The 25,875-nt window shown below is 37.3% G+C and overlaps 1 protein-coding gene across 3 annotated transcripts in view; it reads left to right on the top strand.

The window, feature by feature from the left end:
* LOC127081423 (36.4 kDa proline-rich protein) overlaps window positions 1-11,838 on the top strand; it is a 55,885-nt gene extending 44,047 nt beyond the window's left edge. Inside the window, exon 2 of one of the 3 annotated variants that reach the window (XM_051021707.1) lies at window positions 11,647-11,838. In XM_051021707.1, the coding sequence (XP_050877664.1) occupies window positions 11,647-11,724 (78 nt within the window). In that variant the 3' untranslated portion in view covers window positions 11,725-11,838. The other 2 variants (XM_051021805.1, XM_051021756.1) reach the window with 2 other exon arrangements.
* The last annotated feature ends 14,037 nt before the right edge of the window (window positions 11,839-25,875 follow it).

Raw genomic sequence — 25,875 nt, 5'->3', positions numbered from 1 at the left:
TAAACTACCAATTCTTACTCAAATGTCCATTCAATTAATCATTGGTTTTAATCATAAACAATATCAAGGTTTGCGGTGGTTTACAAAAGTTACTAGTCCTAGATGATATAATCATAAACCCAATTGTCTGAAAACCCTAACAATCACAATCCTGTTATTGATAGTCATAGATCAATTTGTATTTGTCCGATACAAAAGCATAATAACATCACACAATTGAATTGAAATAAGTAACATAGTAATAAGGAAATCATTTGTTCAAATTCATAACATACCATCAAACAAGGACCACCCCCCTAACATAGGGGGTTTAGCCTCTCATAGTATTAAACGAAATCAGAGTATGAAAATTAAACATTACAAAGAACTAGGAGATTTTGATCTTCAATGGTTGAAACCCTTGAATCTCGCTGTCTTCGAATTCTCCGTAGTAGCTATCTTCTCAATGCAGTGTTTTCTTTCGTACGTCAAAAAGTGTCTTCTCCTTTCTCTCCCAAGCCTTCTAATAGTTTCATATGGATTTTCCCAAAGCAAAAAGTCCAAAACCCTTAATGAGCAGAATAGATTCACATGGCAAAAATTGAAGTTTCTAAGCCGCGCCCAACAACACGGCCCGTGTGTGTACACACGGGTGACCGTGTGTGCTTTCCAACATGATTATTTTCAGATTAAGTTACAGGGGCATCAACACGGGCCGTGTTCCCACACACGGGCGCCCGTGTTAATGCACTGTTTTAATCAACACGGCCGTGTGTCTACACACGGGTGCCCGTGTTACTCTCTGTTTTTCCTCTCCAAGCTTGCTTTGCCTGACCAACAACACGGGCAGTGTTGTGGCACACGGGTGCCCGTGTTGAACTGCTGTATTTTCATGTTTTTGCCTTTCTGAGTATCCCCAACTCCACTATTAGTGTTTTTAAACCTGTGCAACAGCCTATAACAATAACACTACCAAAACGAAGCGTAAAAGAGACCTTTTTGACATAAACATGTAATAAACTGAAATGTGATACCAAACTAACAAAACATGATAAATGACTATGAAACAACTATAAACAAACACAAATATTACCAAAGTGATGAAAAATACGTCGGATTAATGGTGGGAATTCAATGGAAATGGTGACCGATCACAACCAAACTTGTCTCATTGCTTGTCCTCAAGTGATGTATTGAGTCCAAACAAAGGTCACCCACGAATTCATTTCTCACAATGCAACCTTGTCCTTCATAATTTGTGTTCTTCCTTTCCAATCAAGTTTCCGGTATCTCCGACTCAGACAATTCGCCACATTTCCACATCAGAAGCCTCGTTACCTGCAAGCTTTTTCACACACTCACAACATCTCTCATGGTTAGGGTGTGTACACTCTCAGCACAGTATGCAATACCAAACTCTTAAATTTGATTACATTCTAATTTCACGACAACAGCATATTTCACACACTCTACGAGGTCTTTTAGGTTGTAACGGGGCTTGGGTACGGTGGGATAAACACACAAATGGATAACAAATGGTTTTGAACTCGGCATTCATGTTGTGTGATTTTTCTTTCTCTTTTTTTTTCGTGCATCACTTATACTCTGGGGGTTAATTTCACTCTTTTGACTCTTTTCCACTCAATTCTTTGTGAGCATTTTATAGTTGTTAGAGTCTTAAGTCTCGGCAAGTGCATTTTTTCTCTTTTCTTTTTTTTTCTTTTTGGACATACACAAATCTCTTCTTTTTGTATGATCTCTTATTATGCACTTGCCCTATCTTTCAAGATTACCACCCCGAACTTAGCTTTATGCACATCTTGTAACTCACAACAATCATGCCGAGTGATGGAAGAAATGAATGATTAGTCGTTAACATATGGTTTATTATGAATAAAATGGCTAAGGCTCAACGGGGTTCACGAATGGAAAACATACAGATGGGGATGGTTAGAAAGGCCCTGGCTAAACAAACAACTTGCCTCAGTGTGTGTTGTCATGCTGTGAAGTGTCAAAAGGACATACGCAAAATCAGAGTGGTAGAGTCATACCTGGCTGAACTCTCATGCTGATGTTTAGTGTTTGGCTTTTGTATTCTCACCATGTTGGTTAGCCTTACAAGCTCTGAAGCCTCATCGTGTCATGTGGTTTCTTTTCTGATTCGGTTCTACCATACCGCTCTCTTGGTCCAGTGTCACCAAATTGTGTCCGACTTTTACTTTTCATGGTTGCATCAACTTCCGGGGTACCTTAACAGAACAAGTATGAGGGGTGTCTTTCATCCACTACAATCGATCCCGGATTCGTCCAACAATTTCTCATCACTCTGTACACACAGGTAAAAAAAACAAAATACTACGACAACAGAAGCAAAAACGAAAGTCAAAACCGATGAAGGAAAACATGAACAAAATGAAAACGAAATAAAACATGAAAGGAAAAAACCCCCCACACCTAAACTAAACATTGACCTCAATGTTTAAATCCAGATACAAAGGGGACTCACAGCGACTACTATTGTTTTATTGCACTTGTGTGGTTTCCTTCCAGTTTGAGGTGTTTGTGACTTTTCCCTTCTAATTCTCCTCCTCCCCTACAACAAAATTTTAGCACACACAAAGAAAAAGAAAAATGACATAAATTAGAAATCAAACGCGTGGGTTGCCTCCCACGAAGCGCTTCGTTTAACATCGCATGGCTCGACGATTCATTTCCCTTATAATGGGGGGTATTTCAGGTTCAAAACCTTGTTGCACCTCTTGTCTATAACTAGGACGTTGTCTCTTGTATTAGTGTGGACTCCTTTGTGCCACGATTCCTTTTTAACCTTCCTTTCGATGTTAGGAATCTTTCCGTTTAGGGTGGCTACTGACAGTGGTGAGACTTTGATAGTATTCAATGTCCTGATTAAGACTACTTGATACTGAGATTCTGTATCTTTCTCCATCTCCTGGTCTTCAACAGCATTCAATGTTATTTCCTTGTTGTGAACTTTCAAGGTTAACGTGCACTCATCCATGTCGAGCTTGCATCGACTCGTCTTCATGAAAGGTCGACCCAGAATGATGGGTGCCTCATTGTCTTCAGGTATGTCTAGGATTACAAAATCGACTGGGAAAGTCAAGTCCGCTATCGTTACCAGCACATCTTCAGCCATACCATAAGCATCGTTTCTTGAGTGATCCGCAAACTTCAGATTGGTCTTTATATCACTGATATTTTTAATACCCAGCCTGTGATAGATCGATAATGGCATCAGATTCACACTAGCTCCCGAATCTATTAGTACCTTTTTGAAGGTTCTTTCTTTGATTGTGCATGGTACTGTGACGGTTCCTGGATCCTTTTGTTTGTTAGGAATGTTCTGCTCCAGGGAGTTTGCATTATATTATTCCTTACCGGATACCTGTTCTTCAGTGGTTGGTTTCTTTTCAGCCATTACCTTTTCCACGAATTTCTTGTACATGGGCATCCTTTCAAGTGCTTCAAACAAAGCCATATGACCCTCAATCCTTTTAAACATTGTCATGAATTTCTCCAAGTCTGACTCACTAGGTTCCTTCTTTGTCATTCTCTGAGGGTAGGGCAAGTTAATCACCTGTTTAGTTCCTTTGATAGTTTCTTCTTTAGTCGGCTCGCTCGGCGATGTAATTTTTTTCTTTTTAGCCTCCTTTTTCTCTGTCGTCGTGACAGTATTAACATTCTCCCGACCTCTCGGATTTTGAACTATTTCACTTGGTAGGGAGCCTGGTGTTCGAGAACTTTCCAGTTGCTGGGCTATCTGCCCCATCTGAACTTCGAGATTCTTTAGGGATACGGCGGTGTGTTTCTGATTGTTTCTAGTCTCTTCTTCAAAAAGCCCATTTTTAGCTGCCATCTTTTCAATTGCGATCTCCCAATCTGCCTTCTTAGGGACCTGTTGTTGCTGCTGCTGATATTGATTTTGATATTGACCCTGTGTCTGTTGTTGCGCGTTCCCTTTCTAATCTTTCCATGCAAAGTTGGGATGATTGTTCCACCCCGGATTGTATGTGTTGGAGTAGGGATTGTTTTGCTTTAAAAACTTCATATCTTTTATATGTTGCGGTGTGGCAAAGCAATGAACAGTATTGTGTGGTCCATTACAAATGCCACACACATCATTCGGTGTCTGTTGCACTTGAGCCACTTTCTGAGCACCTATGTTCAGTGCTTTCAACCTTTTCTCTACCTCCGCAGCAACAACTTCTTCAATATTCACCTGTTTGTTTGTTTCAAGCTTCAAGTCAATAACCGTAGATTTGTTGGACACCCTATCATATAACTCCAAATGCTCATTCGAGGCAATTGCTTCAATTATCTTCTTCATACCGATGGCTGTTGCAAAATTAACTGACCAACCAGCTGCTGAATCAAGGATTTGTCTCGTTTGAATTCGAAGACCATTAACAAACATTTGCATCTGCTCAGTTTCATCCATGTTGTGAGTAGGAAAAGCCACTAGGATTCTCTTGAATCTTTTATAGGCATCTCCTAGTGACTCACCCTCCTTCTGCTTGAAGTTTAGGATCTCATATCTTTTTCGCAATGACACCGATGCGGGAAAATATTCCTGCAAGAATGCTGTTTCCATTTGCTCCCATGTAGTGATACTACCAGCAGGTAAGGAATAGAACCACTCTTCGGCTTCATCTGCTAAAGTGAATGGGAACATACGAAGTCTGATTGCTTCTTCGTTATGTCCAGGCATTTTCAGCGTTGTGCTCATAGTTAAAAACCTTTGCAGATGCTTGTTGGCATCTTCATTCACTCTTCCAGAGAAGGACCGCCTTTCGAGTTGATTAATGGTGCTGGGATGCAGCTGAAACTGTTCAACATTAACCGGTTGATTCACAATTGTCATACGACCACCCGGAGTGTTGGTTCCGCCATAGTCACCGAGAAGTCTCTCTGGTGGTGGTGGATTTGCAGCCATGAAATCAGGAACTGTTTCTGCGTCTGGATCTGAATTCTCTGAGTGCACTGAAACAATTTCCTCCTCTACTTTCTCTGCTAATTCCAGTTTTTCTCGCTTAGCTTGTCTCAGTATAGCGCGAAGAGTTCTTTCTGGATCTGCGTCAAAAGAAAAATCTGCTGAGGCCTTACCTCGCATAAACAAGTTAGACAAATATTAGAATTGAATAACAAGATTGTCACAGATAAAATTTTGGTTGACGAGCAACAAAATTTCTATAGAATAAAAATTAAAATAGGTATTTTGGCAATCCCCGGCAACGACGCCAAAAACTTGATCGGAATAATAGCAAGTGTACTATTTTTACCGATGTAGTACTAAGGAGTTTTATTTCCAAGTATCGATCTCAGGGATTGCGTAGGAAATACTTATTTTACTTTGATTCTATCAGAAAAAAAATAATGGTTTGGTTGTTTTGCAATTTTAACAATAAACACAACAGACGGTAAACTATAATTGGTTAATAAAAAATATGCTAGGGGAAGTGGTTGATTTAACCAGTAATGAATTCAGTCAAGATTTCCTTAATACATATGAAACATTCAATTACCTAACCTCAGAATGTTCTTCCTTAAGTCCTTAAGGAAGAAACTATTAAACTACCAATTCTTACTCAAATGTCCATTCAATTAATCATTGGTTTTAATCATAAACAATATCAAGGTTTGCGGTGGTTTACAAAAGTTACTAGTCCTAGATGATGCAATCATAAACCCAATTGTGTGAAAACCTTAACAATCACAATCCTGTTATTGATAGTCATAGATCAATTTGTATTTGTCCGATACAAAAGCATAATAACATCACACAATTGAATTGAAATAAGTAACATAGTAATAAGGAAATCATTTGTTTAAATTCATAACATACGATCAAATCAGGACCACCCCCCTAACATAGGGGGTTTAGCCTCTCATAGTATTAAACGAAATCATAGTATGAAAATTAAACATTACAAAGAACTAGGAGATTTTGATCTTCAATGGTTGAAACCCTTGAATCTCGCTGTCTTCGAATTCTCCGTAGTAGCTATCTTCTCAATGCAGTGTTTTCTTTCGTACGTCAAAAAGTGTCTTCTCCTTTCTCTCTCAAGCCTTCTAATAGTTTCAGATGGATTTTCCCAAAGCAAAAAGTCCAAAACCCTTAATGAGCATAATAGATTCACATGGCAAAAATTGAAGTTTCTAGGTCGCGCCTAACAACACGGGCCGTGTGTGTACACACGGGTGCCCGTGTGTGCTTTCCAACATGATTATTTTCAGATTAAGTTACAGGGGCATCAACACGGGCCGTGTTCCCACACACGGGCGCCCGTGTTAATGCACTGTTTTAATCAACACGGCCGTGTGTCTACACACGGGTGCCCGTGTTACTCTTTGTTTTTCCTCTCCAAGCTTGCTTTGCCTGACCAACAACACGGGCAGTGTTGTGGCACACGGGTGCCCGTGTTGAACTGCTGTATTTTCATGTTTTTGCCTTTCTGAGTATCCCCAACTCCATTATTAGTGTTTTTAAACCTGTGCAACAGCCTGTAACAATAACACTACCAAAACGAAGCGTAAAAGAGACCTTTTTGACATAAACATGTAATAAATTGAAATGTGATACCAAACTAACAAAACATGATAAATGACTCTGAAACAACTATAGACAAACACAAATCTTACCGAAGTGATGAAAAATACGTCGGATTAATGGTGGGAATTCAATGGAAATGGTGACCGATCAAAAGACAAACAAGAAAAATTTCGGAGATTCTATTTGTAGTATTTGCTTCATAAGTCTCTTAATATCTCTTACTTTCCAATGGATCTACCTACTTAGTTCTCATTATAATGTTGTTGAATATGTTGGTTGTAAGTATATGCTACATTATAACCATAATTTTTTTTCTAAAAAATACATGCAACCTGCTGTGCAGAGTTTATTATTCCTTTTTGGAGGTGAAAAAATATATATATTAGTAAAAATATAATAAGGTAGAGTTAAACTTCAAATTGATACCTGATGAATCTGTAACAGTGTGTCAGCTTATATTCCAGAGATTTCAAGTTAATCTCCTAAAGTTGATTTTATATAAAAAAAGATAGACATAACTCTTTCAATAAAATAAAAAATTATAGTAGTAAGTAACATACTAAATTTGGCATGAGATTTAAAAAATAAATTAAATATAATATAATCTCTTTAATCATCTTGAAATCAGGATAATTGGAAAGATACTTACTTAAATAACTCAAACACACTATAATAACCAAATTTCTATCGTATATATCTTTAGATATTGGTAACTAAGAAATTAATTGCTTATCACATGTGAAAATTCTAATTATTAATTAAGTAAAACTATGTCAAAAAAGAATCTAGTATGTAATTGAAGCTAGCGAAAATATACCCGAACGCATCGCATGTTCGAATATATAACAGAGTCGCTATCGAACTTTATTTATTTATGAAGGAAATGAAAACCATCGATAAAATTTGGGAGAAGAGATAACTGAGTAAGGAAGTCAGTTATGCAATGGGAAGATATTAACACCCCTAACATTTGTTGTAATCAACGGGAATCATGTTGATTGTTCTAGCTCAAATGTGTGTTATATCTAAAGTTTACTCACGAAAGAATAAAGGGAAAAATAATGGAATAGGTAAAGTGCTCGGAGAGAATTAGGACCCTCAAGCTTACATATCCTTATAGTGAAATAAAGAATTCGGAGCTCCGTAGTTCATAGAACTAATGGTGGGAGGTGAAAAGAGAGTGATAAAGGTATGGTCTGAACCAAAAGGATTATATGGTTTGAACCCATGAAGGGATGAAATCTGAACCCAAGAATAAAAATGGCATTAACCGATATGTGGCATTGTCGGAGCATTAACAACTATACAGTACGATTGAAAACAAAGAGAATTAAGTGTTTGGTATCAGGGAAAACATCTCTTGATTCACAAGTAGACACAAGACGAAGCTCAAAGATATAGTGTATTTGGCTCAAAGAGAGAGGTATATCACATGAAGTGAATAAAGAGTAGCTGATATTGAATGAATGTAGTGAATAATGGTCCATGGAGTGAATGGAGGAATAGAGAAAGTAACCAAAGTCAAAGAATTTAAGGATTTGGTAAAAGTGACAGAAGATATAGTCTAGAACTAAAAGTAAAGGTGTATTGGAATCCATAAAGGGAATGAAATTTATAACATAGAGTAAAGGTAGCATTAACCAATATGTGGTATAACCGAAACATTGAATACTATACGGTATAAATAAAAACAAGGAGAATTAAGTGTTTGACATCAATGCAAACATTTCTTGGTACAAAGGCGGCCTCCGACTAAATCGTCCTAAAAGGTCATGTGTAGAATTCCAAAGAAAAACTGTATTCGGTTTCAAAGAAACGCAGTATGTCATTGGGATGAATGATTATGATTAAAGGTAAATGATGGTTCACAAAAGATATGAGTGGTGCCCTAAGGCAGAAGAAAGAAAAATTATACTCGCCAAGGATTCACATCCTCGTGCCTACGTATTCTCATCGTGCATTGAGAAAGTCAGAGCTCCGTAGTTCGTGGAACTACGAAAATAAAGAAAAAGAGATATTTGAGTGATGAAGAATATAACTTGCACCAACAGACAATAGTAGCATGGGAATCCATGAAGGTAAATGAACTTTGAAATAAAGAGTAAAGGTAGCATTAATTAATATATGGTACAACCGAAGCATCAATGACTATATGGTACGATTGAAATCAAGGGGAATTTGGTGTTTGACATTAAGACAAACATCTCTTGGTTCACAAGGTGGACTTTTATTAAATCGTCCTAAAAGGATATGTATGGGGCCCAAAGGAATATGATGTTTGGTACAAGGAACAATATATCACTGTAGGGAACAAACCATTTGAAACAAAAAAGAATGGTATATTAAATCCATGAAGAAATAAACTCTGAATCAAAGAGTAAAGTTAGCATTAACCGATATGTGGTACGACCGTAGCATTAACAACTATATGGTATAGCTGAAAACAAAGGAATTAAGTGTTTGACATTAAGGCAAACATCTCTTGGTTCACAAGATGGACTCCGATTAAATCATCCTAAAAGGATATCCAAGGAATCTATGTCCTAGGATTCACTGGTCGACCCTGCAAGTAACCTTTAATTAAGAGACTAGTGCTTGTTTATCAATTTTCCGCGTAAATAACCTGCTGAGATATACTTACAATCAGTAAGAATTCAGAGGCAAGGTGAAATTCCATCCGACCATTTCTGAAACATGATGATGGACGAGTTGGTCGACTTGGATGGGGAAAGGTTAGCTGCCTTATACGTTCTCATTAGGCAAATGGATCAGATAGCTAAAACCTACAATGAAAGGTTCTTTATGGTTTTCGGAAAAGAAAATGGTGAAAAAAAGAGAAGATGATGAAGAGAAGTGTCATTTTTTTGTAGTTACAATAATTGTCTTTTTACCTATAATACTCCTATCTATTTATTTATACATTTAACTTTTTCTCTCTCTTTAATAAATAATTATGGGCAATTTTGACAAAATGACAATTGATGTTATCCTGAATTTTGAAAATGACACTTAAAATGAAACAAAAAATTTATACAAAAGAGACACTTAAAAAGGAACGGAGGGAGTATCATCTTTCTTCCATCTGACACATATGATCGAAAGTGATATTTTTGGTGGCATCTGTTAGCCTAGAAATTTTAGCTGGAGAATAGTCAACGAAGAATGCTAATAGTTATGCTAAAAATGTTAAGTGTTAAGAAGCCTTAAACTTCGAGATATTAACCACGTCAACTGAGTTGTTCGACTAGCATGGTAAGCACAATTTGGAAGAATCTCAAAAATGAATCCATAAGATTAGGATCACTCTCTCTTCCAAATATGTCCAAAATCTCGAAAAGGGTCTTCGACAAAATGGGTTGGGTTTCGACAAGTTCATCGGTTATTTAAGACTTAGTATATTTTCTAAGTCTAAGAATCAATTAAGAAAAGGGATGTTCGACAAATGCTATAAAGGAAAACTAGAGATTCTGAAAGGCAGTTGAGAAGTTCGAAGTAGTTTTCAAGACAATTATCAACATGATGTTTGATTTTTCAGCATTTTTATGTGTAAGGACGTGTCAGATCCATAGGATTTAACTGTTGTCAATTATTATCTTTGTAATACTATATAATGCGGGTTTATGCATTGTAGTCGAGGTCGCACATTCTCACTAATTTTCTATAGAACCAAAGTACCTAAGTCACAGAGCAAAACAATTGGTGAGAAATGTGAGTTTACGTCCACCTTGTAAACTTTATGTAAATCTTTTTTATTGCAAAATATTTACATTAAATGTCATTTCCTTCATTAATTTTTTTGTCGTTTATCGTCTTTACCCAAAAAAAATATTGCATTCAATTTACATGTGAGATTACAACTTTAAAACTTTAAAGTTGATCAATTAAATTGTAAAACAATTTGCATTATTATGTTTGTGGAAATATTTCAATTGAATTTGACAAGTGAAATGAGTATTTTTAATATAAAATAAAAGATAATTAAATAAATTTTAAAAATGTGTGGTATAAATTGGATCGAAATAAATAAATAAACATAAAAGTCTAGTTCAAAAAATAAATAAATAAACATAAAAGTCATACAAAGTTTATGTTAGTCAAAAACATTGAAGTGTCAAACACGGCAGTCGACATGCTTTACTACAACCTCAACTATAAACACGGCAGTCAAACTGCTGAATGATCAGAAATCAGAAGGGTGAGAAGATGTCTTATTGGTTCTTGCTAGTTTTGTTTCTTGCAGTTATCTCTCTCAATGATATTGCCGGAAATCCCAAGCATCAAATACATGCGCCACACAGTCGACTCATTAGTTACCACCCACCACAAACCATTGATCCACAAACACCTCCATCGCCTATCCAAGTTCCTATTCTTACCCCACCACCGCCACATATACATCCTCCATCACCTATTCTTATTCCTATTCCACCACCACTTATACCGCAACCGCAACCGTCTCGGCAACAACCTATTCCTATCCCACCACTACATATACCGCGACCGCCTCAGGTGAAACCTATTCCTATCCCACTACCACCACATATACATCATCGATCTCCAATTCGACCGCCTCTCTAAGATGCAAGTAGTAATGAAAAACGCACAGCATCAAAGAACCATATTATTAACTATGATTTTCTCAGTTGCAACCATTTCCTTTGTTGTATGCTTAATTAGTGTTATGTTTTTAATTTTTGGATGCCTTTTTCTTTTCAAGCATTCTATGTTTGCTTACGGATGCTTATAGTAACCATGTTTTACTCTCTTTTTAATAAATTCATTGTGCTTATAAAATAAAGCTTTAATATCATTTTTTTATAAAAAACTTTTGTGCTTATAAAATAAACTTCATAAGTCTCTTAATATCTCTTATAGGGAGAAAAAAAGGAAAATATAAAAAAATTGATAAGTACTAAGAAAAACAAACAAGAAAAATCTCGGAGGTTCTACTTGTAGTAAGTGCTTCATAAGTCTCTTAATATCTCTTACTTACCAATGGATCTACCTACTTAGTTATCATTATAATGTTGTTGAATATGTTGGTTGTAGCGTATATGCTACATTATAACCACAATTTTTTTTTCTGAAAAATATAGGGTGGTACCTACTTGATGGTGGAGGTGGACCAAGATCGTACGTTCGAGTTCCTCTACGTTCACATGCAACCTGCATAAGAGAGTTTATTGTCCCTTTTTGGAGGTGAAAATCTATATATTAGTAAAAAATATAATAAGGTAGAGTTAATCTTCAAATTGATACCTGATGAACTTGTAATAGTGTGTCAGCTTATATTATAGAGATTTCAAATTAATCTCCCAAAGTTGATTTTCTATAAAAAAAATATAGACATAACTTCATATTATAGTAGTAAGTAACATAGTAAATTTGGCATGAGATTTAAAAAATAAATTATATATAATATAATTTCTTTAATCATCTTGAAATCAGGATAATTGGAAAGATAATTACTTAAATAACTAAGACATGCTATAATCCTTGATCCGTTGTGATTGTTTCTGGAATTCCAAACCTATAAATAATATACTTTTGAATGAATTCGATCATATCCTCTTAGCTCACATTTGGCAAGGGTATGGCTTCAATCCATTTTGTGAAATAATCAACTCCTACCAATATGTATCTTTGACTTTTTGAAGAGGGAGGTCGAATTTCTCCGATCAAGTCCAAAGCCCAACCTCTAAATGGCCATGGTTTGATGATAGAATGTAACTCACTTGCAGGGACATGTTGTATGCTTGCATGCACCTGGCACTCTTGACATCCTTTCGTGAATTCAATGCAGTCTTTCAACATAGTAGGCCAATACACTCCTTGTCGAAATAAAAGCCATTTCATCTTATGACCGACTTGGTGTGCCCCCACATGTTCCACTATGCACAGTTGAAAGGGCAAAGTATGCCTCTGACTCACTAAGGCATTTCAGCAAAATTCCTTCGGGAGATTTCTTAAACAACTCTGAACCCAAAAGAACGTAACTCAATGCTCGATACCTGGTTCTTCGATCAGTAGAGGCTGTGGGATTCCGTAGGTATACTACTATTGGTTTTCTCCAGTCTTCATCTGCCAAACTGTCTATCGCCAATATTTCAAAATTTCCCTCATCAGCACATCCTAATCTTGTCTTTTCTAAATCCAAGGGAGTTAATCTGGTTGCCAACACCTTTCCCCTAACTTCTATGACTTTGTGCAACTTTTCTTTCGAAATTTTATACCCAGATGCAATTTGGGTCAGGTCATTAGCTATCATGTTCTTTATTCGTGGTATATGTCGAATATAAACCATTTCGAACTTTTTTAACAATTGACTGGCGATTATAAAATACATGATCAGATTCTCCTTAGATACCTATATTCTTTATTCGTGGTATACTTTATATTGGAATGTCGTTGGAATATTATTTGGAGAAATAATTACAATTCCAACACCTGTGCCATTTTTATGGCTAGATCCGTCGAAGTATAGCTTCCACGGTCCTAATTCAACATAGTTTAAAGCGTCGGCGTCAATGGAGTGATCGACTATGAAGTCTGCTACTACTTGGCCTTTCACAGCTTTTAATGGCATATATGTTAAGGAAAATTCAGTCAATGCCAATGCCCATTTCCCAATTCGACTATGCAAAATTGGTTTAGATAACATATGTTTAATAATATCATAATAAGATGAAACATACACGTCAACAGGTTTGATATAATGCTTCAATTTTGTACAGGAGAAATATAAGCATAAACACAACCTTTCGATCATGCTATATCTAGTTTCTGCATCGTTTAAAACCCTACCGAAGTAATAAATAGCTCTTTCGACACCATTATCATCCTCTTATGCTAACATGCTCCCTAAGGTTTTATCAGATGCAGATATGTACAATCTCATACTTTTATTTCTACAAGGTGGCGCCAAAATTGGTGGGTGGCTCAAGTACGCTTTGATCTTATCGAACGCCACTTGCTGAGCTTGCCCCCATTCGAACACTTCCTTGTCGAGTCGAAGCAAAGGCGAAAATGCTTGCGTTTTCCCACTAAGGTTTGAGATAAATCTCCTTAGGAAATTGATCTTGCCCAGCAGTGACTGCAAACCTTTCTTTGTTGATGGAGCTTTCGCTTCCATGATGACTTTGGTTTTATTCTGGTTTATTTCGATCCCTTTTTTATGGACCACAAAACCTAGAAAATCCCCAGCCTGTACACAAAAAGCACATTTTAGAAGGTTCATTTTTAAACCATATTTTCTCATTCGCTCAAAAGATATTCGAAGGTGTTTTATATGACTATTTCCCGAAATAGACTTAACAACAATATCGTCTATATAGATTTACATAAAAGTTTCTATGAAATCATGGAAGATCGAGTTCATCGCCCTTTGGTAAGTTGCCCCTGCATTTTTCAAACCAAAAGGCATCACTACCCATTCATAGGTATCTAAGGCTCCAGGGCAACGAAATGCCGTTTTTGGGACATCTTCTTCGGAAATGAATATTTGATTGTACCCATAATACCCGTCGAGCATGCTCAGATATGCATAACTCGCGGCAGAATCGACCAAAATTTCTGCCATCGGCATTGAATATTCATCTTTTGGGGTTGCAGTATTCAAATCTCTAAAATCTATGCAAACCCTTAACGTACCATTCTTTTTTACAACTGGTACAATGTTAGCTAACCATTCGACATACCTGGCAGTACGAATGAAGTTACAATGGAGAAGTCTTTCAACTTCCTCCTTGATTTTCGACAATATTGCTGGGGCAAATCATCTTGGATTTTGCTTCACTGGCTTCTTCCCAGGTTTGATCGGCAGTTTTAATTCGACCAACTCCCTGCTTAAACCAGGCATTTCGTCATAGTCCCATGCGAAACAGTCTTTAAACTCTCTCAGCAACTGGACCACTTCGATCTTAAGTTGAGGATGGATGTTGGCACTGATGTAAGTTGGCCTTTTTATTACCCCCTCTCCCAAGTCTACTTCTTCGAGGGGATCTTGAGCCAGCATCTTAACATTGGTCGCTAATGGGTCCTTCTTGAAACCCAAAGGCTCATCATCGTAGATCGCGTCAAGCCTCTGGTTTCGCTCTTCGTCTTGACCTTCATCAGGTGGTCTTGGGTCAAAATATTTTCTAGGACCTACTGGTGGAGAAACTTCACTGGCTTCGACAGCCATGTTTTTTATTTCGGCCTTTAAGGCTAATTGCTGCTTGTTTTCGGCTCTGTAGGCCGAAATCCTCTTTAACACTGCGAACTCAGTCATCGTCACTGAATTCACTTCCCCACCCTGTGGGGTCAATTCCGGCTACTCCTAAATATCCGAAGTTGTCTTCGCCCACTACCTCTCTGTCCCACTGGAAACCATAGTGGGGGTGGAGTGATAAGGAACAGTAGGCGTTGTCATCAGGGGTGAATGAAAACTCAGCCGAATCACAAGGGGCTATAGTAGCTAAGTGCTTGTTGAATTGGCGTTTGTCGACATGATTAATAGGGGTTGTGAAATATCCTTGATCCGCCTCTATATTTTCAACAATGCCATTTGGACGCCAAATTATAATCCTCTAGTGCATCGAAGACGAGACTGCTCTGACTCCATGGATCCATTCTCTTCCCAACAACATGTTGTAGTTTGCCTTTGTTTCTACAATCATGAACGTTATGGATCTAGTTACCGTTCCTACAGTCAATTCAACTTGGATAGCCCCCAGGGTGGAGCCTATTTTGCCTTCATAATTGGTCAACACCATATTATGAGGTTTGGCATCAGTGTCATATTTGCGAATTTTCGCCAACATGCGATGGGGCATCAGATTCCCAGTCGCTCCATAATCTACCAGTATTTTGTTAACTGGGATGTTTTCGACTTTTCCGGTGATGAAGAGGGGTTTTAAATGGCTCTTCCTGGTGTCACTAGGTCTCTCGAAAAAAGCATTCTGCTCTTCGACACAACCATTGTTCATTATATAGTAACAAACTGGTTTGTGGGCGGCCATTTCCCTTTCGGTGATACTGTCATTATCATCGACTTCGGTGATCCGATCGAATTCTCTGGGCATCACGGATACCACTCCGACCAGAATGTCTAAGGAATCCTCCGAACCAGAGTCAAAGTTGTCAGTTAATAACTCGTCTTCGACAGCCATCTGATTTTCTCCGACCGTCTTGTTTGAAATCTTGGGATCTCTTTTGGTGAGGTTAAGGTCATCCTTTTTCTTCACCATCACGTTGGTACTTGATTCAGCCTGGTCCATTTCGCCAGCTTCTCTTTTGGCTTTTCGCCTTCTCTGTTCTCTTCTCCATTGGGACCTCGTCATGGGATTCTTTCCTTTATAGTTTTCAGACACATGTGCGGTCCTTTTGTCGGATCGAAATTCCTGGTGATAGGCCAGCGATGAACCTCTTTCAACCTCGAACTTCTGCCACTTGCCATGGCCACGTTTTCTCCCCTCAGCCTACTTGACCCACTTTCCATCTGACCCTTCGATGCTTGGCTAAAAGGTCATGGGTTGGAAATTTCGTCCAGCTTGTTTGGTTTCATTCAACTTCACCATAGGGCGCCTAGGATCAGGATATCTTCTGGGATCAAAGACCTTTTCTGGCTTACCCGCTTGATTATTATGGATGGCTTTATGGCCATTTTGGTGGTTCACTCTCCTAACTCCCTCCAGATTCTGAGCTGCCTTTTTATCGAAGACAACACTGCACCTGGGGCATAGCATCACCTCCGATTTCTTCTTTTGGCACCCTCGAAGGAAATCTGACAATGTTTCTTCTTCCTGAGGAAAGGCGACCTTGTTGTATTCCTCTTGCTTACCTTCATCATCGACTTCCATTGAGACTTATCGAGATACCTCCACTATATTAACTTCCATGTGGATATCCTCAGTAATAACCAGCTTTTGGAATTGTTTTTGAAGGCCGCTAGTGGCCTTGTCCAGCTGAATGAAACTATCACCGGACTCTTTAGTGATCATTACTAACTTTGAATTTCTAGCATCCTCGATATCTGAGGCTTCAACATTTTCCTTCTCGATGTTCTTCTTACCCCTTAGGGCCAAACCATCACGAGGTGCTTGCTCGAAGTAATCATGTATTTTAACCATAACAGGCTCATGGACGAAGTCTTCAGTAACTTCGGTCATACAGAAATCATCAGCAGCTTCAATAAAATTCACCTCCTCTAGCTCAGTATAATGAGCTTCAGCAATTTGTAGAGGATCGGAGTCGATTTTCATCTGGCTCTGTGGCTTATCACCGAACTTGAGTCTTCCCTCCTGGATTGCATTTTGCACCAGATCCCTGAAAAGAAAACATTGAGACGTTTTATCACCCAAAAAACTATGGTATTTACAAAACCCTCATTTCTTTCTTTGTTCTAAAGGAGGTACTTTAGCACCCGGAGGTACTATCATTTGACCATCTTTAACTAGTAGGTCGAAAATTTCGTCACATTTTGTAACTTTGAAAGTATATGGTTTCTTAGGAAACCTGTCATTCTTTTCAAGTTCGACAGGGTTTCTCCCGTTCGAAGGGGCCAAAAATTTACACGCATATGGTGACCCCTGTGTCAATTCAGCAAGATCGATCTCAGTATCATCGAAGTCTGGAACTTCAAGGCCTGAATCTTCGTGATCTTTCCTAAAATCGACATAGGCTACCCTTTTGCCTTTGTTTGTTCTAGCCTTTTCTTCTTTTAAACGTTCTACCTGTCGAACTTTGTCAGCCAACTGGGCCATATCCCTTAGGTATTGAGTATCCAATTTCTTTCTAATCGAGTAATCAAGGCCCCCAGCGGCCATTTCGACCAACTCATGTTCTGGCACTTGCGTAAAACACCTGGCTTTGAGTAGTCAAAATCTATTCAGGTAGTCGTCAATTGACTCAGTGAATTTTCGTCTGACACTAGCCAACTCTTTCAAACTTATCTTCGTTTGCCCCATGTAGAACTGATCATGGAACATTATTTCTAGTTGGTTCCATGAATGGATCGAATTTTGGGGCAAAGTTGTGAACCATGTAAAAGCATTCTTGGTAAGAGAACTTGGAAAAAGTTTCATCCAAAGATTCTCATTATTTGACATATCTCCAGCTTCAATTAGATATCTTGCCACATGTTCGATAGTAGACTTAGTAGTATCCTCGACAAACTTGGTGAATTTGGGGATTTTGGTCCTCAGGGGCGCATCTGTCTGTAAGACATATTCTGCCAAAGGTGATGCATAATTTTGTCTTATAAGACCAAAATTTACCCCATTTCGAACCATAATTCTCTCGACTATAGCTGCTAGATTATTATCCGCTGCCACATCATCATGTCGAACTTGTCGTATGATATCATCAGCATTTTGATTCCTATTTACCATTAACACCCTTGGTTCCCTGGGTACATGTGGTTTGATCCTAGGAGGTACTACTATTCCCCCTTGATTTTGTGGGATCTGGTTAATGGTGAGGTCCTCCTCAAGCGTGGGCTCTTGATTCTCTCTTACCCAATCCCTGGGCAGGGGACGCTGGTGCTGAGGTATACCAAGAAACTCAGACATTCGAGCCACTTGTGTTGTCATCTGTTGATTCGACTGAGTTGTATTCTGAATCAAAGGATTTAGCACAGTGGCCAAAGTTTAAGTTAACATCTGGACCATTTCATGATTGCTTTCATCCATCTGTTGCCTCCATGCTGCCGTAGAATTATTAGTAAGAGTGGGTAGTTGTACTGGGTGTCTTAAACCTAACGCTTGATTGGTTCGACCCACGTTTATCCCGGACCCTTGTACCGGTGAATTTATGTTAGCCGCTGGTTCCGAAAAAGTAGAACCCACATTCTGTAGATTGGCCATCATTGAAGTTGGCTTTCCATACGGCTATTCTCGGCCGCTAAATGGTATTGAAAAACCAGGGGGTACCAACGACCTATTTGGAATGTCCCTAATCGGTGAAGGAGTGTGGGGAGGTCCCCTAGGCCCAACATAAGTCAGAATTGGTTCAGAGTGAGAGATCGAATGCGTAGGCATCAAACTCACCATAGACGAAACTATTTCGGACGCATATGTCGTGCCCGTATTTTCCCCCATCGAAGAAGAAGGAGGCACTATGCTGCTAGTTGATGGGTTTTGAGAATTCTGAGTCTCTGGCGGATTCATATTCGCCATCTCCGTCTGTGATTCTCTCCCTGTTCTTCGTTCATCGTTTATGACTATTTTACCACTTCTTAAAAGCATACAACGATTCTTTTCTCAAACAAAACTTAGCAATCAAACAGAACATTAGCACTGGTCCCACCAGGTGTGCCAATTTGTTTACCTTGAAAAATGGTAAACAACCGCTGATCTTCCAAATTTCTAAATTTGGTCACTCACAGGATCGATCAAATTGATCCTAGGACATGTGCTAAATTTCTTGTAAACGTAACGTTAATAAATGATTGAACTAAACGTCGAATCAAAGCGTTAAATAAAAACTGAAGACAAAAGAGTGACTTGAACAAAAGAACAATCTTAAATCAGTATTTAGAACTATTAAAGAAGAAGTAAACGACGGGAATTGTAAAAGGGTTGAAAATAATCAAAAAGGTTTGTAAGCGCTGGAATCTTTAAAACTGTAAGGTAAAAGTTCAAGGTAAGGAAAGGAACTAAGGATGTTTAAACTTGTAAATGACGAAGTAAGAAATAAAGTGTTTGAGAGTAAAGAACAAGGAAAGACGTTTCTGAAGAGAAAGTAAAGATAACTTTATAATGCTTTGAAATGATTAAACAATGGTGTAGACAACGTACATTCTACGTTTTACCGTTCTTCTTCACATGAATACTTAGTAAATTTGTAGGTTTTTTGTACACAATTTGACACACACTTTTTTAACACTAAGACCCTATATTTATACTGGGTCGAAATAACTGCTCTGATGATTCTTCAATCACGTCGATACATGTGGCACCCTGCATGCGTATGTTCGCTCACTCTGCTTCCACGTGTATCCTCGCGGTTTCTAACGAAGGTAATCTTCTCTCCTTTATTTAAATTTCAAATCTCTGATCGAAACCGTTTTCTAACTGCTTCCTAAGGAACTGCTCCGAAATTTCAGCTATAAGCTTGATCTTTATCCAATTAGCTAAGCCGGTCTACCCTCAGCTGGTCGAATTACTTCTTAGTCGAAACCAGCTGTACATGCTTTCCAATTTTGATAATTTGAAGTGGGCGTCGAAAATTTGAGCTAACATAAACACAAACTGGTTATAAACTAGTTTTAAACTGAATTGAAACCATTTTAGCAGTGAACTGCATTTTTATTGAAATGGTTATTATAAACTGAGCTGAACTATAAATGTGGTTTGATTCATTACAGTTCGTGAACCATGAACACTCCTAATCAAAGCTGCCACATGACAATATGGACCCTTCATCCAACGAGGGAGAACACAATTACTTGACAAAACAATTACATGGATATTTTCTATCCAATACTCTCTCTCTCTTTCAATATCCAATTAATGTTCTTTCTCCCTTACTAATTACTCTTTTAAAGAAATGAGTTTAAAAAAATAAAATATCAGTAATTAAATGGAAATCCAAAAAAAATTGAAGTTGGAAATCATAAACATAACCAACGTATCCACCTTCCTTCTAATACCAAAATTTCAAAATTCTCTTCTCTATCTTCAATCTCACGCACTGTAATGCTCAAACTCTCTCACCATGGCTGGTGGCGGTGACACCGGAGGCCCCTATGGTCGTCGCCCCCTCCGGCGACCTATCCCAAAACACAAAAATTAAGCACTAACCCCCTTTATTTTATACTCTTGAGTCCAAATATGAACTTAAATTCAACAAAACACAACCAATCATCTGGATCGGCGTTTCATATCCAAACCTCAAGCTACCCAAACTCCGAATTTCTTAAACCAAAAGCCTGCATCTGTCAAAATCTCACTTACGAAACAAACAATAGAAAGGCAATCAAACACGAAGCAACACAAAATAACATTAATAAACCTCAACCTAAAAAAAAACTCAAACCCCACCCAATGTTCTCAGTTCTTTTTACACGTGTAATAAACGAAATATGCAATGTATTACTACTGAAATGAAAATGCATATGGTTATTAAAAATAACATGAAATTATTATTATTATTATTATTATTATTATTATTATTATTAAAAAATCAAAATGAAATAGTTTTAATTATTTTAGCAAAGGAATGAAATGACAAAAGAAAAAAATTAAATATTTGTTAAAACGGAATGAGATAAATACAATGGATATAATTGGGCTTGTGACTATAAGTGTTAGATGCAGTGTGGATTCTAATCCTGGAATAAAAATGGGGGAACAATTTATATGATGAATGATGCAGGGCCAAAATGTCTCACAACAACGTAAGATCTCATTATGTATGACATGAATGATTAATCGATGCACACAAATCTATATGAAGATGCATAAAAAACAATGTAAAAAGATGAAAATATTTAATCAAGATTAAAAAGTCAAACATTTGAATTTGTCTTCCCTTAAATGCATACAAATTGATCGTTTTCAACTAATGAAAAATACAGGACAAAATTGGAGCATGACAGGTCCAAAATGTAGTTTCAAGCCGACGCCTCTTGCAAGACCATGGACACATCCAACATGCTCCTCGGTTTCAATCGCTTCTACCAAGATGTCAGACGGGCTTGTGGAACAAAACTACCAAGTTTGTATTGTTTAACCAATACATCATACTAACACATTGAATTTACTAAAATTGAATTAACTAAAATAAGTAATGTTGAAAAAACTATCTTCTTACAATATTTTCAGCCACTTCGGATGTAGCCTCTGATGTGAACGAGTCATCTGGTCGCTGACGTGATCTTTTCCATTTCTCATGTCGTGATGGTGGAGATGGATTGTGATAAAGGCTTCTAGAAGGATCTCCTAACTCTAGTTCCCTTTGTTTTGTTTTTTCATTAATCATCATCTGTTCAAGTTTATCATATCCTCGACAAGACAATCTATGTGGATAAATATTTCTAGCTCTACTCTCCTTTCCTTTTTGGATCTTAGCCAAGAATTCAGGAGTGGTGCGAGACTTTAAAAAATCCTCCAAAACTTTCTTATCAATAAATGAATACTTCAAGAATGGAGGCTCTACGTTATCTTTTGGTTTTTTAATATATTCATCAATGAATTGTGTCATAAAGCCCCTCAAACGCTCACCGACATATGCAATCCATTTCTTTTTCAGTATACTTTCATTTGGAATAATAAACATTCCTATATTTATATAATTAATATAGTTGATATTAGTATTAAACCAAAAAAATAAATGGTCATACACACTTGTAAAACAAATAAAAAAATACATAATAAATACCGTAATATCGGTCCATATGCTATCTTTCAAATCACTGTCAACCTCATGTCAATTATCTATCAAAATACTCATTTTGCTTCTACCTTGTAATGCCGCATAACCCTTAAAATCATCAACATTTTCACCATAAGCATTTTTCGGATCTCGGATCAAAGTTAATCGGGGAGAGAACATATTTTTTGTGGGTTTTTCTAACTTTGGTACAAATCGTGGCACCTCTAGTTTTTATTTTACTTTTTGTATTAACAGAGGTTGTAGCAGAAGTTGTATGAGAGGTACTTGTCGAATCATTCATGTTTGTGTAAATTAAGAAAAATAACAACATATATATCAACACTACGCCAAATAAGGGAAAAGAGGGCGCTTTTTTTGGCCTATAACAGCGCTTTTAAGCGCCCTCTAATCTGGCGCTGGCATAGGTAAAGACAGCGCTTTGTTTTCTTGGAGAAAGCGCTGTCTAAAGTGGCCACATTATAGTGCGCTTCCAGAAAAAAGCGCCCTCTGGAGTGGTCCATAAAGGGACACCTTAGAGGGCGCTTTCTGGAAAAAGCGCCCTCTAAAGTTGTCAATGTAAAGTGTTTAGAGGGCGCTTTCAGGAAAAAGCGCCCTCTAAAGTTTTCAATGTAAAGTGTTTAGAGGGCGCTTTCAGGAAAAAGCGCCCTCTAAAGTTGTCAATGTAAAGTGTTTAGAGGGCGCTTTCTGGACAAAGCGCCATCTAAAGTTGACAATGTAAAGTGTTTAGAGGGCGCTTTCAGGAAAAGCGCCCTCTAAAGTTGTCAATGTAAAGTGTTTAGAGGGCGCTTTCTGGACAAAGCGCCCTCTAAAGTGTTAGTTATTTTAAAAAAAATTGTTTGAAAAACAGTGGATATTTAATTGGTAACCTGTAAAGCGCAAAAGTGTTGTAATTCATATTGGTAACCTGTAACCTGTAAAGCGCATGCTGCAAAAGTGTAAAATTCATATTGATTTCATCCTTTAATCCAATGTTATACACCATTAATCCATTGATATATACAACATGAATCCATTTATATACAACATTAATCCTCCATATATACAACATTAATATATGATTCTTTGATCAACAATATACAACAACATCATGATTTAGTAAAATTACAACAACAATATACAACATATATACAACAACAACATACAACAACAACATTCCATACATATATGTACAACAATATACAACCTAGCTATATGATTCTTTGATCAACAATGAATTGACACAATTCATCCTTGATTTCATCCAAATGAGCTCTTGAGTATGTCTTGTATTCCTCAAAGTACTACAATTAAGAGAATAAAAAATATTCATGATTTAGTAACAAATTAGATGAAATATCCGATAGTATTAAAATAAACCCTAAGTTATTATTCCATACCATTTTTGGGATGTCTATACGATTCAACGCAATGATGTCTCTCATAAATCTCATTACAAAAAATCCGCAATCGACCGAATTATTTTGCTGAGGACACTACACAGAAAAACAAACAATATATATATATAGTTAATTTCTTACAAACACTATTATAAGCAAAAAAACAAACACTATTATAAGCAAAAATAAGATACTTAATATATACCTGAACTCTGATCCAGGTAATGTCCTTCCTATTGCGGTATTTCTTTTTCAATCTAAATTTTAGTATTGCCCTAACAAAATAAAAACGTATATTGAGATCAATCTGACAGACATAATTAAATATACAAATACACACGAATATTTAAGGGAATTTCACTTACGCGTGAACCGTCTTCTTCATATTCGGATATTTCGTCCAATCACCCGATAAAGAATCGAGATAATACACTATTAGTCTCGAAAGATCCATAGCAACCAACACCCAGTGACCACTGTAAAATAAAACAAAAATTTAGATAATTGAAAATTTTCTACGTAAAAGATATACATAGATTAGAATGAAATTATTAGGAAGAAAATCTAACCCGTTGCCAGAATTAAACGGTATAAAATACAAATTGGGTGTATTATCATCGGCCGCCATGAATCTCTCGACTAGATCATTCTTTACGGATGTTGGATTATTCGTTATTAACGTTGCATTGAAACGGGAAGCAGCAATAAACTTGAAACGGTTACACAATTCAGTTCCCCGCATCAATGTTACATACATATACCTTAAATAGAAACATAATAAACATTAGACTACTCATTGAAATGTGTAAATAAATTGTTCAACTAAGTAAATTATAGATTGATCGGAGTACCATATGTATGTATGAATGACAGTGATGCCCAATTCGGTGTGTTCAAAAAGTTGTTGGAAGTCCTCCTTTCCAATTATTTCGAAATGAGCAGCTCCGAAAACACCTTCATCAAAATTTATAGTACGAATGGCCCCCTCATGCATAATATCGGACTCCTCCACCATTTTCTCAAGACGCATCAAAATTTGAGATTTTGTCCCGGACGTCGTTGGAATATCCTTCGTTGGAATATCCTTCGTAGGAATATCCTTCGTTGGAATATCCTTACCAGCTTTTTTCAACTTTCGACCGGGAACCTAAAAATTCATATAAATTAAATCATGACTTTTTGTGATGCAACAGAATCGTTGTGTATATAATTCAATGGGTATATATATTTGTACCTCTTTTTGAGATGCAACCGACTCGATGCGTCTTGAAATCCCTTTACCAGCTTTAGGGGTGGGTCTTGTAGGAGTCTAACATTACCATGTAATAAGGATTGATTAAATATCATAATTGTAGCTGAATTGAAATGTGAATACTAAATATTCATAATCATTTAGAACATATATACCTCGGCATCAGGGAAAATTAGATCTGACGGCCAACCAACAAAGGATCCGACTGCATCTTGCATCAACGTTGTCTCTGAAACAACGTCAGGTAATGGTAGACGGGCGTCCGTATCGAATACGAGGTCAACCGAAACTTTCATAAATCCCACCGGGAGGGGATTATGGTGAAGTAATTCACCCGAAGTATTGTGCACTTTTCCCTTGCCAACCATGCGATAAGTTGGTGACGATAGATACAGCTGACAAGGTGAAATGCCCTAAACCAATAATAAATGTTATTGTTAACTTGTATATGTGTCAAGTAAAAAAGTGCTATTTTAATTTCATAATAACATATATAATTACCTCGGGAAATTTCGGTTGATGATTGATACTAGCTCGGTCACTAGTATCTTTTGCCTCGGAAGCGCACCTTTCCTCTCTATACCTTGCATTCTCGTTTTGCAGTTGGAGTACTTGTGCCCTTAACTCCGCCAAGGTCTCCATCACCTCTTTGTTGGTAGGATTTTTTGTTTTTGTTTTTTTATAAAATGACGACGGAGTCACACCAAAACCCTTACCCCTCACACGACCGGAATACTCAGGAACATTTAGTACTCGACTAAGTACGCTCCTGCAATCCTGGACCTCGGTTGAAGGTACGGTTTGGGATAAAGTCTCCTGAAATATTATTAGAGGAGATTAAAAATGAATTATATGTCTAACAAAATTTTCGATATAATTAAAGAAATAATGTTTCATATACTTACACATTCGTCATAAACATTTTGGACCACTTCAACGACAGCCCCATCCTTCCCAACCCGAGCAGCCTTCCATAATACGTGCTCCGGAAGAGATGTTGCGTCACTTTTCTCCTCGGCTAGCTACACATTGAATTAGATTATAAGATCATCAATTATAACATATTGTGACAATGTATAAGCTCATAGCATTTGAATATACTCACAATTCTTTGTTGTAACCGTGCATAACCCGTACGCCCTTTTTTGTACGGATACGCGGGTTTTGATGCCCTTTTCCTATTTATGTCGCTTACTTCCTGGATAAAAAAGTTTAAGGCATATTAGAACCAAGTAACTTAACAATTGTATAATAGCATAATTAATAGACATTACATGGAATTTTTCGTTTCTTCGTTTGGCGACAAAGTTATCCCATTCATC

This window comes from Lathyrus oleraceus, chromosome 1 (assembly GCF_024323335.1).
Source record: "Lathyrus oleraceus cultivar Zhongwan6 chromosome 1, CAAS_Psat_ZW6_1.0, whole genome shotgun sequence".
In the NCBI taxonomy this organism is placed as follows: Eukaryota; Viridiplantae; Streptophyta; class Magnoliopsida; order Fabales; family Fabaceae; genus Lathyrus; species Lathyrus oleraceus.
The sequence above is the reverse complement of the archived record's forward strand: the minus strand, read 5'-3'. Positions and strand labels throughout refer to the sequence as shown.